The sequence below is a fragment of the Scyliorhinus torazame genome, chromosome 22 (genome assembly GCF_047496885.1).
Source record: "Scyliorhinus torazame isolate Kashiwa2021f chromosome 22, sScyTor2.1, whole genome shotgun sequence".
Taxonomy (NCBI): domain Eukaryota; kingdom Metazoa; phylum Chordata; class Chondrichthyes; order Carcharhiniformes; family Scyliorhinidae; genus Scyliorhinus; species Scyliorhinus torazame.
The window spans coordinates 12031290-12048453 of record NC_092728.1 but is presented as its reverse complement, the minus strand read 5'-3'; the positions used below and the strand labels follow the sequence as shown (position 1 = coordinate 12048453).

The window sequence follows — 17164 nt, the reverse complement described above, 5'->3', positions numbered from 1 at the left end:
CAGGAGAGGCAGAGAGCGCGCGCGGCAGGAGAGGCAGAGAGCGCGCGCGGCAGGAGAGGCAGAGAGCGCGCGCGGCAGGAGAGGCAGAGAGCGCGCGCGGCAGGAGAGGCAGAGAGCGCGCGCGGCAGGAGAGGCAGAGAGCGCGCGCGGCAGGAGAGGCAGAGAGCGCGCGCGGCAGGAGAGGCAGAGAGCGCGCGCGGCAGGAGAGGCAGAGAGCGCGCGCGGCAGGAGAGGCAGAGAGCGCGCGCGGCAGGAGAGGCAGAGAGCGCGCGCGGCAGGAGAGGCAGAGAGCGCGCGCGGCAGGAGAGGCAGAGAGCGCGCGCGGCAGGAGAGGCAGAGAGCGCGCGCGGCAGGAGAGGCAGAGAGCGCGCGCGGCAGGAGAGGCAGAGAGCGCGCGCGGCAGGAGAGGCAGAGAGCGCGCGCGGCAGGAGAGGCAGAGAGCGCGCGCGGCAGGAGAGGCAGAGAGCGCGCGCGGCAGGAGAGGCAGAGAGCGCGCGCGGCAGGAGAGGCAGAGAGCGCGCGCGGCAGGAGAGGCAGAGAGCGCGCGCGGCGGGAGAGGCAGAGCGCGCGCGCGGCGGGAGAGGCAGAGAGCGCGCGCGGCAGGAGAGGCAGAGCGCGCGCGCGGCGGGAGAGGCAGAGAGCGCGCGCGGCGGGAGAGGCAGAGAGCGCGCGCGGCGGGAGAGGCAGAGCGCGCGTGGCGGTAGAGGCAGAGAGCCGCAGAGAGCGCGTAGCGGGAGGCAGAGAGTGCCCAGTGAGCGCGCGCTGCCGGAGAGGCACAGAGAGCGCACGGCGGGAGAGGCAGAGAGCGCGCGGTGAGAGAGGCAGAGAGCGTGCGGCGGGAGAGGCAGAGAGCGCACTGTGGGAGGGGCAGAGGAATAAAATGGTCAGATTTTCAAGGGAAGAAACTAATGAACAAACTAACAATGTGGAAAAGAAAACAAAAAATGAATTGTCTTCACAAAACTGTGTGGAACCCCTTACGATCAGATCGGCTTCTAGAAACCAGTCTATTGGATGAACGCTGGTTCCACATTGCCAGAGGCCTCAGGTGTGTTCAACACATCATCCCCACTGAGTGAAGAACCGGGGGCCGTGGTGATGGCAGAGAAACAGGCAACCTGGGCTCATTCCCCTGGAGTGTTAGTAACCGGGAAAGGGTTCAACGAGGTTAGTGTCTGCAATGGGAGGAACTCAACATCGACACAAATTAAAACGTTCAATCATGGAGCGGTTTAAAACAAAAACAAAGCATGCAAAACGGTTAAAAACGTAAGGAAAGTTTTAAACAAAGAAACTAAAACCACAAGTGCCCTGCAAGCGGCACAGGCATCATGCTAACCATGGCTGATTGCTGTTGTCTTCTGGCCCGTTGGCCCTCACGTACCATTTGTATGATGGCGTCGGCCTCGGCCTCCAGCTGCCGCACAGCTGCCTGGATGCTGCTCGCCGAGCCCATTGTTGAGGTGCCTGAGAAACAGGGGAAGGGAGGGAGTGTGAGTGCACGATCATCCTCGTTTCTCCACAAGATGGTGCCACCGTCTTGAGAAATGAAAAAAAAAAACCTTCCTCCTCACAAGACTATTCTGCTTCTGCAGAGCTGGCACTGTAACTGGCTTTAGCACGTTACAACAGCTTAATACGAAAGGGACAGGCCATTCAGCCTCTCGGTCTCCTCCGCCATTTAATAAGATCACAGTTGATCTGATAGAAACCTCAAATCTGCATCCCGCGGATCCCCCCCCCCCCCCCCCCCCCCATAAACTTTCATCCCTTTGCTGACCAAGAATCTATCCACCTCAGTTTTTTTGAGAGAGTTCCAGAGGTTCTCGACCCTCTTGAGACCCCCCCTTCCCCCACCCACACACACATTTGTACCTAGTCTTCCAGTCTCCTTGGCCTTCTTGTTTGCCCGCCGGGTAGCATCCCGAAGTTGGATGATGACCTGCAGGATGCGAAGGAAGAATTTCTGTGTGGAGGTCTTGGACGTCAACATCGACATGGAGGGTAACTGGAGCTCTCGGCCTCCCAGCTGGCGTTTGTGAGAGGCCACGATGACCACGTTCTCCGCAGTGTCAAACCTAGAAGCAGGACAGGGGAGAAAACTGCTTCATTTAAAACTCCCAGAAGCTCTCCTACCCCCCCCCCCCCCACCTCCCACCTCCCCCCCCCCCCCACCTCCCACCTACCCCCCCCCCCCCACCTATCTCTATGAGCCCCCCCTCCCCACCACCCATCTCTATGAGCTCCCCCCACCTCATTCAATTGGGACCTGAACCTATACTTTCGGCCAACATGCGCAGCAGCAGGGAGGGCCAGCACCATGTGCAGGGAGCCATCTTTCAGCCAAGACATCAAAGCGAGGGCTCTGCCTATCTGTTTCGGTGAATTCAAGGCAGAAGATCTTGTGTCCTGGGCAGCACGGTGGCGCAGTGGTTAGCACTGCTGCCTCACGGCGCCGAGGTCCCAGGTTCGATCCCGGCTCTGGGTCACTGTCCGTGTGGAGTTTGCACATTCTCCCAGTGTTTGCGTGGGTTACGCCCCCACAACCCAAATATGTGCAGGGTAGGTGGATTGGCCGCGCTAAATTGCCCCTTAACTGGAAAAATGAATTGGGTACTCTAAATTTATTTTTAAAAAGAACAAGATCTCGCGTCCTGATCGATATTTACCCCACAAAAATGGATGAACTGTCCATGGCCGTCTGTGAGGCCTTGACGTGCACAATCTGGGCCTTGGTGCTGGTGCGGCAGTTCGTTCCTGATCTTACTCAGAATTGCCACTTCACCATGCCCACGCTCACCAGCCAACCTGGCACAACCTGCTCAGCTTCCATGGACCAACTACTTAACTGTTTTACCCACCCAGCGGCGAAGGGAGTAGACAGTCCGTCAAGAGCTTTCTGCTCGGGTTGGGGGGGTGCAATCTTACCTGCTCTGCATCTTTCCTTTTAACTTGGTCAGCTGAGGGTGGTCATCCGGCGTTCCTTCGGGCGACTGGCCATCAGAATGCGCTCTCCTCTGCTGGTCCAGGTTGTACTCTCGCAGCTCGGCCAGTAAAGTACCTGGAGGCCCCAGGGGGTAAAAGGACACAGGCCCGATTGGAAATGTGAATGGGCAGTGGAGGCAAATTCAAATGCTAATTTCCGAGAAAAATGCTACCTGAAGAGGGAGAAATCTGCAGGGACCTTGGGGAGAGCAGGGGCTGTAATCAAAGAGCTCTTTCAAAGGAGCCGGTACAGGCTTGCCGGGCAGAATGGCCACTTTCTGTTTGATGCTACGATAAATGCTGGGAGATGCACAGACGTGGACGAAAGATGTTCGAGCAAGATGGTCACCCTGAAGGGAGGTGTCGTTCCACTATTGAAGTGAATCATGGCTGCTTACGGAGAGGTCATCGTTCCCGAGTCGCAAAAGCTCTCGCATTCGAGGCAGCTTTTGGGGCTCGTACCCTTACTCCTCATCCTCAAGCTAGCCATGTAGGCCCATAGGAAATCCAGATGTGGCGACTTCTAGTGACAGCCATGAGCTGATCGGGTACACACAAGGTGGCTCCTGCTTGGAGGAGTTGGTTTTGGCCCTTTCTATTGGGTGATTTCTGTGCAAAATGTGCGAAGTGACAGGAAGCTGTTGGTTTCTCCCGAGAGTGGAATATCAGCGGGGTGTCACACCCAGCACAAGTCGGTGAGAGTCATAGCTCAGGAGGACACGTGCGGCACAGCACCAACAGAAAAAATGGCGGGGGGGGGGGGGGGGTCATCGTCGTCTGCCACACTGCCAATGGAGCAATTGCTGTAACAGGAGATGCAGGAGGACTGGTCCAAGGTGATTGAGGGAATGGTGACCCCTTTTCACGAGATTCTGGATAGGTTGGAGAAGCCTCTGGAGTTGCATGGGGCACCGACCCGAGAGGTGAAAAGGGCGGTGTCTTCTGAGGCAGAAATGGTGATGTTGGGGGAGGCCCGCAAGGTGCTGAGGGCGACGGTCACGACGTCAGAGGCCGGAGCGGGCAGCTATTTTAGGTGGGTACAAGTTAGAGGTGTTCGTGCGGGATCTATGCTAGGCGGGGAAGGCAGACCGTCAGTGATTTTAGTTCAGGTATATACCCCCAATTGGGACAATACAGAATTTGTTAAAATGTTGTTAGTGTCCATCCCAGACTTAGATTCGCATCAGCTGATAATTGGGGGGTGGAGGGGGGGAAATTTAAACTGTAGGGTGGATAGGTCCAGCCCCAAGTCAATGGTCAAATCGGCATGGCAAAAGAGCTGGGCGTATTTATGGACCAGATGGGGCGGATGGATCCGTGGAGGTTTAGGCATCCGGCAGAGAGGGAGTATTCTTCTTCTCCTACGTACATCGGGTATACTCCCGTATTGATTTGTTTGTGGTGGGGAAGGCGGAGCTGTTGGGGGTTATGGGACGGAATACGGAGGGACAGTAATTTCGGATCATGTGCATGAGGCGGCAGATGGCTTCACGTGGGATTGTGCAGATGAGGGAGGCAGGAGGAGGGTTGGTGACGACGGCGAAAAAGAAAAATCAATGAGGCCTTCAATCAGGGGCTGTATAGATCTGAGCACCGGGGGGGGGGGGGGGGGGGGGGGAGAGAGAGAGAGAGAGAGAGAGAGAGAGAGAGAGAGAGAAGGAGGAGGACACAGATATGGGGCATTTTGGATGGGTTGGTGTTTCCGGAGGTGGACAATGGGGAGAGACAGGGATTGAAGTTGCCATTGGGGTTGCAGGAGATATTGGTGTGTGGGGTTGATACAAATGAGGAAGGCACTGGAGCCTGATGGCTTTCCGCTAAGGTGGTTGGAAGGGTATATATGCCAGAGATCGTCTCGGAGGACCAGATGGGGTTTGTTAAGGAGCGGCAGCTGTCAAGCCACATCAGGAGGCTGTTTAATGTGGTAATGACCCCTCAAGGGGTAGAGCGTCAGAGGTCATCATACCAATAGATGCGGAGGCGGCCTTTGACCAGGTAGAATGGCAGTACCTGTTGGGAGGTCCAGAGGAGGTTTGGGTTTGGACCGACGTTTGTTTCACGGGTGCGGTTTCAGTGTGCACCCCCCCCCTCCATGATGAGTGAGAGGACAACTGTGATAAATTCAGGATATTTTAGGCTATTAATGGAACAAGGCAGTGATGCCCAATGTTGTTCGGATTGGGAATATTGACGGAGAATTGTGGAGACGGAGAAGGCGCCAGTGGAGGGGATAAAGCGGAAACGGGAGGAGGAGGAACCGGGGATTGAGCTGGGGGGGGGGCTGGAGTGAAATAAGGCACCGGATCAACTCGATCTCATCACTATTCATTGCCAGTGGGTGCGGGGGGGGGGCGGGGGGGGGGGGGGGGGTGTTTAGGGAAGAAAAATTAATAAACTGTTTGAATCATGTTTATATTGGGTGGTTGCATGTACGGATTGTGTTTAGAGTATAATATATTTTTTAAAAAGAAATCCAGATGTAGCCAAATGCATTACTGATTAGAAACCGGCCATGTGATCTCTTTAATCGCTCAGACAGTGCACACGCGCAAACTTTATCTCCTTTGTGCAGTTTTCGGCAAAACGGTGAGATGTGAAGCAGAGTATGAGAATGTTCTTTGAACATTTTGGCTGTTTTCTCCTAGGTTGTTGAATGGTTGCAGTGATAAACATACAAGTATGAAGTACATTTACTCGTGGCCACATGGATTTCAGTAAGACATTTGACAAAAGGTCCATGGGATACAGAGGAAAAAGGTCCAAGTCGGATCCAAAATTGGCTCAGTGACAGAAAACAAAGCTTAATGATTGGCGGATGTTTTTGCGAATGGAAAACTGTTTCCAGTGGCGTTCCACAGGGCCCAGTGTTGGGCCCCCTGCTGTTTGTTGTATAAAAGATCAGTGATTTAGACTTAAATGTGGGTCGCATGATTGGGAAATTGGCAGATAACACAAAAAAAAATTGGCTGTGTAGTTGATAGTGAAGGGGACAGCTGTTGTCTATAGAATGCCCATGGTTGAATGGGTAGAAAAGTGGCAAATGGAATTCAATCCAGAGATGTGAGAGGTAATGCATTCGGGGAGAGCAGACACGGCAAGGGAATACTCAATAAACAGCAGGATATTGAGAGGGAGTTGAGGAAGTGAGACATCTTGGGGTGCATGGGCGACACAGTAGCACATGGGTGGCATGGTAGCAGTGGTTAGCACTGTTGCTTCACAACACCAGGGTTAGATTCCCGTCTTGGGTCACTATCTGTGCAGAGTCTGCACGTTCTCCCCGTGTCTGCGTGGGTTTCCTCCGGGTGCTCCGGTTTCCTCCCACAAAGCCCCGAAAGATGTGCTTGTTAGGTGAATTGGACATTCTGAATTCTCCCTCTGTGTACCCGAATAGGTGCCGGAATGTGGCGACGAGGGGATTTTCACAGTAACTCATTTGTTAATGTAATAAATATTATTATTATGTTCACAAGTCCCTGAAGGTGGCAGGACAGGTGGGTAATGTGTTAAAGAAAGCAAAGCGAATGTTTGTCTGAATTAGGCGAGGAATAGAATACAATGAAAATGAAATGAAATGAAATGAAAATCGCTTATTGTCACGAGTAGGCTTCAATGAAGTTACTGTGAAAAGCCCCTAGTCGCCACATTCCGCCGCCTGTTCGGGGAGGCTGGTACGGGAATTGAACCGTGCTGCTGGCCTGCCTTGGTCTGCTTTAAAAGCCAGCGATTTAGCCCAGTGAAGAAGCAAGATGTAATGATGGATCTGTATAAAACATTGGTTAGGCCACAGCTGGAGATGTGTGCACAGTTCTGGTCGTCACAGTTCAGGAATTGCTCTGGAGAGAGAGCGCGGAGGAGATTCAATGCTGCCAGGGCTGGAAAATTGCAGCTATGAGGACAGATTGGATAGGGGTCGGGTTGTTTTACACAGAACAGAGGAGGCTACGGTGTGACCTGATTGAGGGGGACAAAATTAAGAGGGTGCTAGACGATGCCCCGTTTCTGGGGTTACTGGGATATGGCCATGTGTGGGCTTAGGTAAGGTGCTCTTTCCAAGGGCTGGTGCAGACTCGATGGCCACCTTCTGCACTGTAAACTCCATGATTCCCCTAGCGGAGAGGTCAAACCAGGGGGCACAGATTTAAGGCGCTTGGTACAAGGATTAGAGGGGACATGAGGAAAACCTTCTTCACCCAGAGGGCGGTGGCTGCCTGGAATTCACTGCCTGGTTTGGTGGAGGAGGCAAAAATGCTCAACTCATTTAAAAATGTACCTGGATCTACACCTGAAGTGCTGGAAGGTTACGGACAGGCTGCTGGAAGGGGGTTAGAATGAGCAGCTTGTTCTTATTTTTCGGCCGGCGTAGATGCGATGGGCTGAATGGCGTTCTGCACTGTACAATTCTATGGCGGTCTCCGCAATATCACGGAGATCACCCCTGGAGAGGTGTTCTACGCAGATAGCAACAAAGCATCTTGAGTGCAACTGACTGCTTGTGAAGCAGCAATGTTTCAACACAACGTGACCCCACGCAGTTACTAAACGAGCAGCAGTGACATTAACTTGCAAAGTGAAGTGTTGAAGTGCGAGTCAACCAGTTAGGAAGAAAATGGGGACGAGTGTTCTGAAGGTCAATAAAACGTACAAGGGACCAAGACATATCTGGAGGAATCAGGAGCCCCTCTGACTTAAACGAAGGACAACAAACAGAGCAGAGAGGCAGAGGAGGCTGGTACCTATCTGCTGGCAGAGGGTGTATCCTAGCTGGCGAGCCCCACTGAGCAGCAGCTTGAGGACAGTGTCCCTGGTTCCAGGCTCCCCCCGGGAGAGCTGGAGCAGAATGTTTGCTGCGTCCTCCAGTCCTTCTTCCGAACACGAGTGGGAGGTCAGCACCTGTCGCACAACACAACAGAGAGAGAGTTACCAAAGGAACAGACGCTGGCCCCCATTCAATTAGAAACTCATTCCCCCACCTCCCGCAACACACACAACCCAATACTCTCCCCATACATGGAAACGGAGTACGAAGGCATCGCGGGTCAACAATCTAAGTGCCTGCGCTAACGATTCAGCGACACACCAGGGCAGCAGAGAGCGGAATTTAAATTCAATGAGTTTATCAGGGATAAAAAGGCAGTCCCAATAATGGTGACTGGGAACTACCGGATTGTCGTAAACCCCATCTGGTTCACTGGAGGGAGGGAAATCTGCCTTCCTTACCCGGTCTGGTCTACATGTGACTCCAAACCCACACAGCAATGTGGTGGACTCTTAACTGCCCCTCTGAAACGGCTGAGCAAAACCACTCAGTTGTGTTCAGGGTAGGGGCAGCAAAGAAGGGGTAATTATGCAATAAATGCTGCCCTTGCATTTGATGCCTGTAACCGGCAAAACAAAATTGTAGACCCCGAAAGGGCCAGTGTCGAGGTGACGATGCCCAACTGCATCCTAAAGTAAAGTCTGCACAGGTACTTTTCACCAACCCCACCGTCATCTCCCGGCTTTAGCTCACGCCACACCAGGACTGGCACTGCCTACCCTCGGAAGGAAGAGGTGCCAGCTCTTTGGGGGGGGGGGGGGGGGCCTGAAGCCGATAGCAAACAGTGGCGAGAGAAGAGAGACACTGATCAATCTCAGGGTGAGCTAGTCGTGGGGTCAACGCGCCGTCCAGTCATCTTCCGACGCTTCTCAGCAACTGGTCCATAGAAACACCGACTGAAAGAATATTGGGAAGCAATGCGTTCCGGATGGGGGATATCGGGTAGCTGAGAAGCAGGAGGAATACACACCATGTAAGGAAAGGTCCCAACTGGGAGCTGAAACACCCAGTGGCTGGACATTAGAGAGGGCCCTTGGCACGAGATAGCTAGTCATATGAGGGAGATGGAGGAAGGGAAGGTCTGGGAGGGAATGGGGCACCTGCCCCATGCAAGACAGCTCTGGCCGATGGCAGTGAAAGCACATGAGGCCGATGTCGACGTTACCTCCACAGAAAGCTGGAGCTGTTTCTCGGTCAGGCCAGAATTCTGGATCTTGCTGTCGTTGGCACTGGCTGCTCCCTCGGACGTGGCTTTTGCCGGAGATTTGGCAGCTTTCGGAGGTGCTGGCAAGAAATGGAAAGGAAGTTAAATTAGCCGAACCAACAGAGACACTGGTCATGTGGGTGCAGCCACCCCACCCTGCTCGGAGTCAGACATCAACGCCTGCCCCCATCCGAACACCAGCAGAAAGCTGCCAATCATAGACACAAATATCAAATGTTAACAAAGGTTGAAGGAATGCAAACGACACCGTACCTAATTCAATCTGACAGGCAACCTCACTTTTGAGACATCAAGAGAGGATGTTGCCACAGCAGGAGAAAGAGGTGAAGGTACATCAACGTACCTGTCCTGGGAGTGTTTGATGGGGACAGTGTAGAGGGAGCTTTACTCTGTATCTAACCCCGTGCTGTACCTGTCCTGGGAGTGTTTGATGGGGACAGTGTAGAGGGAGCTTTACTCTGTATCTAACCCCATGCTGTACCTGTCGTGGGAGTGTTTGATGGGGACAGTGTAGAGGTAGCTTTACTCTGTATCTAACCCCGTGCTGTAACTGTCCTGGGAGTGTTTGATGGGGACAGTGTAGAGGGAGCTTTACTCTGTATCTAACCCCGTGCTGTACCTGTCGTGGGAGTGTTTGATGGGGACAGTGTAGAGGGAGCTTTACTCTGTATCTAACCCTGTTCTGGGAATTAGATAGGGACAGTGTAGGGGGAGTTCTGAACAGGCGTGACCCAGTATGCCTCTTGCAGCCTGAAACTTGCCAACCTGACTTCACACACGAGATTCATTGAGCTGCAGAATGTGACACCATGCAAAAGGACAAAGCAGCCCACTCAAACTGGCTCAGGACCTTTTTCCTGAATTGCCCCCGCCGATTGATTGATTTGTGACTTTCTTGTAGTGATGCCCCTCGAGCTCTGGTCTCCCACCCACAAGTGGAAACATCTTCCTGACGTCGACCCTATCAAACCCTTCCATGATTTCAAATCCCCTGACTGGGGTACCCCTCCATCTCTCTCTCTCTCTAAAACAGTACAAGCATGTCTATTAGTTATAATCATAGAATCTCCACAGTGCAGGAGGCCATTCAGCCCATTGAATCTGCACCATCTGAAAGAGCACCTACCGAGGCCCACTCCTCCCACCTTATCCCTGTAACCCCACCAAACGTGCAAATCTTTGGACCCTAAGGGGCAATTTATCATGGCTAATTACCTAACCTGCAGATCTTTGGACTGTGGGAGGAAACTCATACAGACACTGGGAGAAAGTGCAAACATCACACAGTCACCAGAGATCAGAATTGTAACCGGGACCTTGCCGCTGAGAGACAGCGGTGCTAACCACTGTGTCTTTCGACTTCAGTTGTTACTCCGGTCTTCTGTTTTGCACCTTCTCCAGTGCCTCTATCTCCTTTGATCAAATTGGGGACCAGAATGGTGCACAGTGGTCAACAGTGCCGTCTACCCAGGGTTCAATACATGTTTAACAGAACGTACCTACTTTGAAATACTAGTCCTACCAAAATCAACCTCAGGGCTTTGCTTACTGTTCACAACATTCCCAATCACAAATATCGGTAGAAATAGAGTAGGCCATTCAGCCCCTCGATGGTGCTCCACCATTCAGTATAATCACGGCTGATTGGATTGTGGCTTAACTCTATTTTCCTATCTGTCCCCCAACCTAACCCCCGACTGCCCTCGCCAATCAGAACTCTAACTCAGCCTTAACCTCTGCTGTCTGGTAGTGGGTTTGTGTGCGCATGAGGGGGGGGGGGGTTCCACAGAATAACAACCCTGTGGGAGAAGAAAGTCCTTCTTATGTCTGTTTTCAATGGCACACCCTATTGTTCTCAAACTGCGCCCCCTCGGTCTAGATTTCCCTCCGCCTCGAGGGGGGAAACATCCTCTCAGGGTCCATCCCATCAGACCCTCCACTCAGAATCTGATATATTTTTTAAAAAATTTAGAGCACCCAATTATTTTTCCAATTAAGGGGCAATTTAGCGCGGCCAATCCACCTAGCCTGCACATCTTTGGGTTGCAGGGGCGAAACCCACACAAACACAGGGAGAATGTGCAAACTCCACACGGACAGTGACCCAGAGCCGGGATCGAACCTGGGACCTCGGCGCCATGAGGCAGCAGTGTAGAATCTGATATGTTTCAATAAGATCACCTCTCATTCTTCCAAACTCCACATGGGTACAGGACCCGACCTGCTCAACCCTCCCTTCACAAGGGTGGCACGGTGGAGCAGTGGTTAGCCTCCTGGTGCCAAGGACCCGGGTTCGAACCCGGCCCCAGCTCACTGTCTGTGTGGAGTTTGCACATTCTCCCCGTGTCTGCGTGGGTCTCATCCCCATAACCCCAAAAAATGTGCAGGGTGTCGTGTTGGGTGTTCTGGTCTACAAACAGGTCAACACGGCTGGAGATGGTGTAACTCTATTTTATTAACAACTCAACTGTAATAACATACTGTAACTTTGGGTAAGTGCATTACCAGCTTATCTGTGGACCCTGTCCTATCACTATCTAGGTGAGGCACTCAGCACATGGTGAATGTATGTGTTGCAGGCTGCGAGCTCTGTGCTGTGTGCTGGCTGCTTCTAGAATGAGCGGGAACTCTGGTATCCTGTCTTTATAGTGCGTATGCTCTCACTGGTGATTGGCTGCGATGTTGTGTAAGCTGGTTGGTCCTACTGTATGTCCATCAGTGTGTCAGTGTGTGTGTGATTGCACCATGATATGCTGATGTATATCATGACATCCCCCCTTTTCGCAAAGAATATGTGCCTACATGAGAATAAATAAAGTGTAGTGAGTGTGTCTGATCAAGTGATTGGCTGCAATGTTGTGTATGCTGGTTGGTCCTACTGTATGTCCATCAGTGTGTGTGTGATTGCACCATATGCTGATGTATATCATGACACAGGGTAGGTGGATTGGCCACACTAAATTGGCCCTTGATTGGAAAAAAGAGAATTGGGTACTCCAAATTTAAAAAAGAACCCTCTCCTCACAAGACAAACCCCCTCCGTCTCAGGAATCAGCCCGGTGAAGCTTCTCTGATCCGCCTCCAATGCGAGAATATCCCTCAAGTAAGGAGACCAATGCTGTAGAAGTTGTTGGCATAATGGTTTGTGTATCATTGCCCCCAAGAACACTTTGCTCCTCTACCAACACATTTAGACTAAATTACCCAAGGAGTATGAGGCCTCCTCATTCCTGCTACCACCTCACATTCACAGAACATTCTGCAGGCCTAACATCGGTAGTGGGGAAAATGCTTGAATCCATTATCAAGGGCTTTATAGCGGAACATTTAGAAAGCAGTGGCAGGATCAGTCAGAGTCAGCATGGAATTATGAAGGGAAAATCATGCTTGACAAATCTGTTGGAGATCTTTGAAAAGGTGACTAGTGCAGTCAACAAGGGGGAGCCAGTCGATGTGGTATATTTGGACTTTCAGAAGGCATTTGACGAAGTCCCGCATAAGAGATTAGTGTGCAAAATTAAAGCGCATGGGATTGGGGGAAATGTATTGAGGTGGATAGTATTGAGGTTGGCAGAGAGGAAACAAAGAGTAGGGATTCATGGGTCCTTTTCAAATTGGCAGGCAGTAACTAGTGGGGTACCACAGGAATCGGTGCTGGGACCCCAGCTATTCACAATATATGTTAATGATTTAGATGAGGGAACAAAATGTAACATCTCAAAGTTTGCAGACGATACCAAATTAGGTGGGTGAATTGTGACAGGGATGCAGGGATCTTACAGCAAGCTCTGGACAGGTTGGGCGAGTGGGCAAACCAATCGCAGATGCAGTATAATTTGGGCAAGTGAGAGGTTATTCATTTTGGAAGCAAAAACAGGAAGGCAGATTGCAACTGAATGGTTGTAAATTGGGAGAAGGGAGTGTGCAGCGGGACCTGGGTGTCCTTGTGCACCAGTCACTGAAGGTAAGCATGCAGGTGCAGCAGACGGTAAAGAAGGCTAATGGTATGTTGGCCTTCATTGCGAGAGGTTTCGAGTATAGAAGCAGGGATGTGTTGCTGCAATTGTGGCCACACTAGTGTGTGCAGTTTTGGTCTCCTTCTCTGAGGAAGGATGTTCTTGCTCTCGAGGGAGTGCAGCGAAGGTTTACCGGACTGATTCCAGGGATGGCGGAACTGTCATATGAGAGATTGACTAAGTTGGGATTGTTCTCACTGGAGTTCAGAAGAATGAGGGGGGATCTCATAGAGACTTATAAAATTCTAACAGGGCTAGACAGGGAAGGTGTTACCAATGGTGGGTGTGTCCAGAACCAGGGGTCACAGCCTGAGGATTCAGGGTAAACCATTTCGGACAGAGATAAGGAGATATTTCTTCACCCAAAGAGTGGTGAGCCTGTGGGATTCATTACCACAGGACGTAGTTGATGCTAAAACTTTGAATATATTCAAGAGGCGGCTGGATATAGCACTTGGGAAGAATGGGATCAAAGGCTATGGGGAGAAAGCAGGATTAGACGATTGAGTTGGATGATCAGCCATGATCGTGATGAATGGCGGAGAAGGCTCGAAGGGCCAAAAGGCCTCCTCCTTCTCCTATCTTCTATGTATCTATGTACAACAGCCCAGGCCACAGGAATTTGGATGAGAAATGCAACCACGTTGACTTACAAGTGATGGAGCCGACGAGGGTCACTTCGGCGGCGCCACTGTGGTTGACTGCCACCTCGGTCGCCTTGTCGGGCAGCGCTATGGAAATGAGTGAGAGGAGCCGCAGGAGTTTCTCAGTAAGTAGCGAACTGCGGCGGATGACCGGGTGTGAGAGCATGTTCATCAGCTGACCAAGGGGGGAGGATTCTAGGCTGCACTGGCTGTTTTCCCCCTCGCTGTTGGAAGAAGGCGTGGTCTTGACCGAGGTCTTGCCCTTCCGGCTGACGTTCATGTTGTCCAGCTTGACCAGCAAGTCCCAGAAGTCAGTAGAGATGCCTAGGCTGGGGCCAGCACTGCTACCCCCTCCACCGCCACCTCCGCCCACAGGCTGACCAAGGCATGGGCTGTTGGCAGATTGCTTGTTAAGTTTCTCCTTATCGGTTTCACCACTTGCCTCTTTGGTCCTCTGCTGCGTGAAATGACTTGGGAATACCTGGAACAAAATGGTCAGTACTGGTGACAAAGCTGACAATACAATTATTCCATCTCTCTCTCTCCCCCCTCCCCCCGCAATCATGCAGCTCCTAGAAGCAGGGACTATGGGAGTGTCTGATGGGGACAGTGTAGAGGGAGCTTTACTCTGTATCTAACCCCGTACTGTACCTGTCCTGGGAGTGTTTGATGGGGACAGTGTAGAGGGAGCTTTATTCTGTATCTAACCCCGTGCTGTACCTGTCCTGGGAGTGTTTGATCGGGACAGTGTGGAGGGAGCTTTACTCTGTATCTAACTCCGTGCTGTACCTGTCCTGGGAGTGTTTGATGGGAACAGTGTAGAGGGAGCTTTACTCTGTATCTAACCCCGTGCTGTACCTGTGCTGGGAGTGTTTGATGGGGACAGTGTAGAGGGGGCTTTACTCTGTATCTAACCCAGTGCTGTACCTGTCCTGGGAGTGTTTGATGGGGACAGTGTAGAGGAAGATTTACTCTGTATATAACCACACGCTGTAGGGTGGCATGGTGGGGCAGTAGTTAGCACTACTGCCTCACGGCACTGAGGACCCGGGTTCAATCCCGGCTCTCGGTCACTGTCCTTGTGGAGTTTTCACATTCTCCCAGTGTCAGAGTGGGTTTAACTTGAACAACCCAAAAAGATGTGCAGGGTAGGTGGATTGGCCACGCTAAATTGCCCCTTAATTGGGAAAAAAATAAAATAATTGGGTGCTCTGAATTTCTTTTTAAAAAAACATTCTTTTAATTAACCAGGTGCTGCACCTGTTTGAAACTCTTGCATTGCACCCCTTGATAATTTTAAAGTCCTCCATCTCTCAGCGTTTTCGATTCTCAAGCAATGAGCCCCAGATTGTTCAGGCTTTCCTGATGGAACTGGCAGGTTGTGACAGATCTACATCATTTACCCGTTCTTCAGTACCTGTATCTCTTTCCTAATACAGTTTAACAGAACTTTGTACGGGTCCTTCCTGTTTGCTCCCTTATTTTCCCAGTTACATTTTTGGACCCATGGCCGATTTATGGCCATGTGACGTTAAGACAGCCTGCCATTTTAATTCAAGCAGTGGCCTGTGCTTTTAATGCAGAGGATTTCAGTAGCCGGAGTGATCACGGATGATTCAATTTAACGGGTGTTCAATGAATTGGCCTAAAAGGCAGCGATCTGCCTGGTAACAGGTGGCGATTGATTCTGTTCCCACTGAAACGGTTCTGGGACCTGAAGAGCTTTCGATTTCGCTTTGGCAGCTGAGGTAGAAGACCTCCCTTTTTCCCCCACTCTGTTTTCTCTAAAAACTACCAGCTAATTCTCACTGAAAGGTCACTGTGGGAACCAACCCTCTCTGCCGAAAAGGCTGATGCATGCAGAGAGCAGAATCTGAGAACTCTCTCTTCAGAACAGGCTGATGTGGAGCCAGGGGTGTCTCCTGGAAAGGTTGTTGAGACATTGTTAACTGCCAGGAAGATCATTACAGACCAGAGATTTAAAACTACATTTATACTGTGAAGAAAGTGCACTGAAGAACTCTTCATCTCAAGCAAGGACTCTCTTTTGACCTTGATCCTTATTATATTTACTTCTTTCTACCTCTCAGTTTGTCTTGTGTGTGGGGGTAAGGGTTGGGTAGTTAAAAGGGGAGTCAGGTATTAGCTTGACGTTAAGCAGTTATATTTACTGCTTATTTCATATTTGTTCATGTAAACAGTAATTGTGTTTAAACTTACAAATCTGGTGAGTGCAATTATTGGACAGCCAAAGTTCAATGGTTACGGGCATTTTTACTTGGGTTGTGACTCCTGAGCGAGTGCGGCTGGAATTCGCCGCGCAATTGCACAGGGTGACACAACAGCTGCTTTCCAATTCTATCCCCCAGAAATGAAACCTAGGGATATGCTTGCACTTGTATGGATTTATTAATCACTGTTGCTCCTATGAATGATCCCTCTGCTGTTTTACTCTATTTGCTAAGAAGCGAGTGCTCTCTCTCCCGTGTCCTGCTCTACACCCTGCCAGAATGCACAGTCACAGTAAGCCTCACCTTTGCGAGCTGTATTAGGGTGTCCAGGACGTGTCGGCAAACTACAGGCGCGGCCTGGGGGTGGATGTGGACGGTGGAACCACAGCCCATGTGCTTCTCCGAGTGCTTGCGCCCGCCGGACCGCTGGATTTGGAAGATGTTCGTGCGGCAGCCCAGGGCAGCATCCATGGACACGGAGAGCCAAGAGAGCTGGCTGGTGGTCTTGGCTTCCATCTTATGCAATAGGTCCAGGGGTCGGTGCTCGTGGGCAGCGGAGTGCGAACCTGTGCCCGCGCCCGGCTTGGTGGCTTTCTTGCCCTTCTCCTCGGCATGCTTGGGAGTCTCTATGCACAGCTCGCTCTCACTGCTGCGCTGCAGGATGGACAGGAGGCTTTTGATGACCCAGTGGCGCGTTTGTGTGTGGTAGCACAAGTTGCGCAGGACCCGGTGGAGGCGGCTGGTGTTGAGCTTTGGCTCGTCCACAAAGAGCAGCACCAGGAGGCAAGACAGGGCCTCGTGGTCCAGGAGGAGGCGCCCTCGTAGCCGAAGCAAGCTGTCCATATTGCTGCTGCTCGACGCTCTGTAGGAGGAGGCAAGCCAAGTGTCAACATCAAACCCAATTTAAACAACAGCTGAGATTGTACATCAGTCCAAGATTATACATATAGACAGAGTGAATTATACAGCACCAGAGGAGGTCATTCAGACTTTGTACTTTTTCAGGTAATCATCACATTCCCATTCGACTGAATCTGCTTCTGCCACTCTTAAAGACCACAACAACTCGCTGCGCAAAAATAATTCCTCATCTCCCGACAGTGGGCTGGTCAGTGGGCTAAACAGCTGGCTTGTAATGCAGAACAATGCCAGCAGCGTGGGTTCAATTCCCGTACCAGCCTCCCCGAACAGGCGCCGGAATGTGGCGACGAGGGGCTTTTCACAGTAACTTCATTGAAGCCGAC

At 51.5% G+C, this 17164-nt stretch overlaps 1 protein-coding gene across 1 annotated transcript in view; it reads right to left on the bottom strand.

Moving 5' to 3' along the window:
- Nucleotides 1–1294: 1294 nt before the first annotated feature.
- The window catches only part of LOC140399430 (E3 ubiquitin-protein ligase HUWE1-like), a 212632-nt gene continuing 196762 nt past the window's right edge, over nt 1295–17164 (bottom strand). The window contains exons 68-74 of the mRNA XM_072489007.1: nt 16224–16782; nt 13699–14170; nt 8970–9088; nt 7722–7878; nt 2929–3061; nt 1876–2078; nt 1295–1467 (exon numbers count right to left, since the gene is read on the bottom strand). Of these exons, the coding sequence (XP_072345108.1) occupies nt 1295–1467; nt 1876–2078; nt 2929–3061; nt 7722–7878; nt 8970–9088; nt 13699–14170; nt 16224–16782 (1816 nt within the window). The remainder of the gene's footprint in view (nt 1468–1875; nt 2079–2928; nt 3062–7721; nt 7879–8969; nt 9089–13698; nt 14171–16223; nt 16783–17164) is intronic.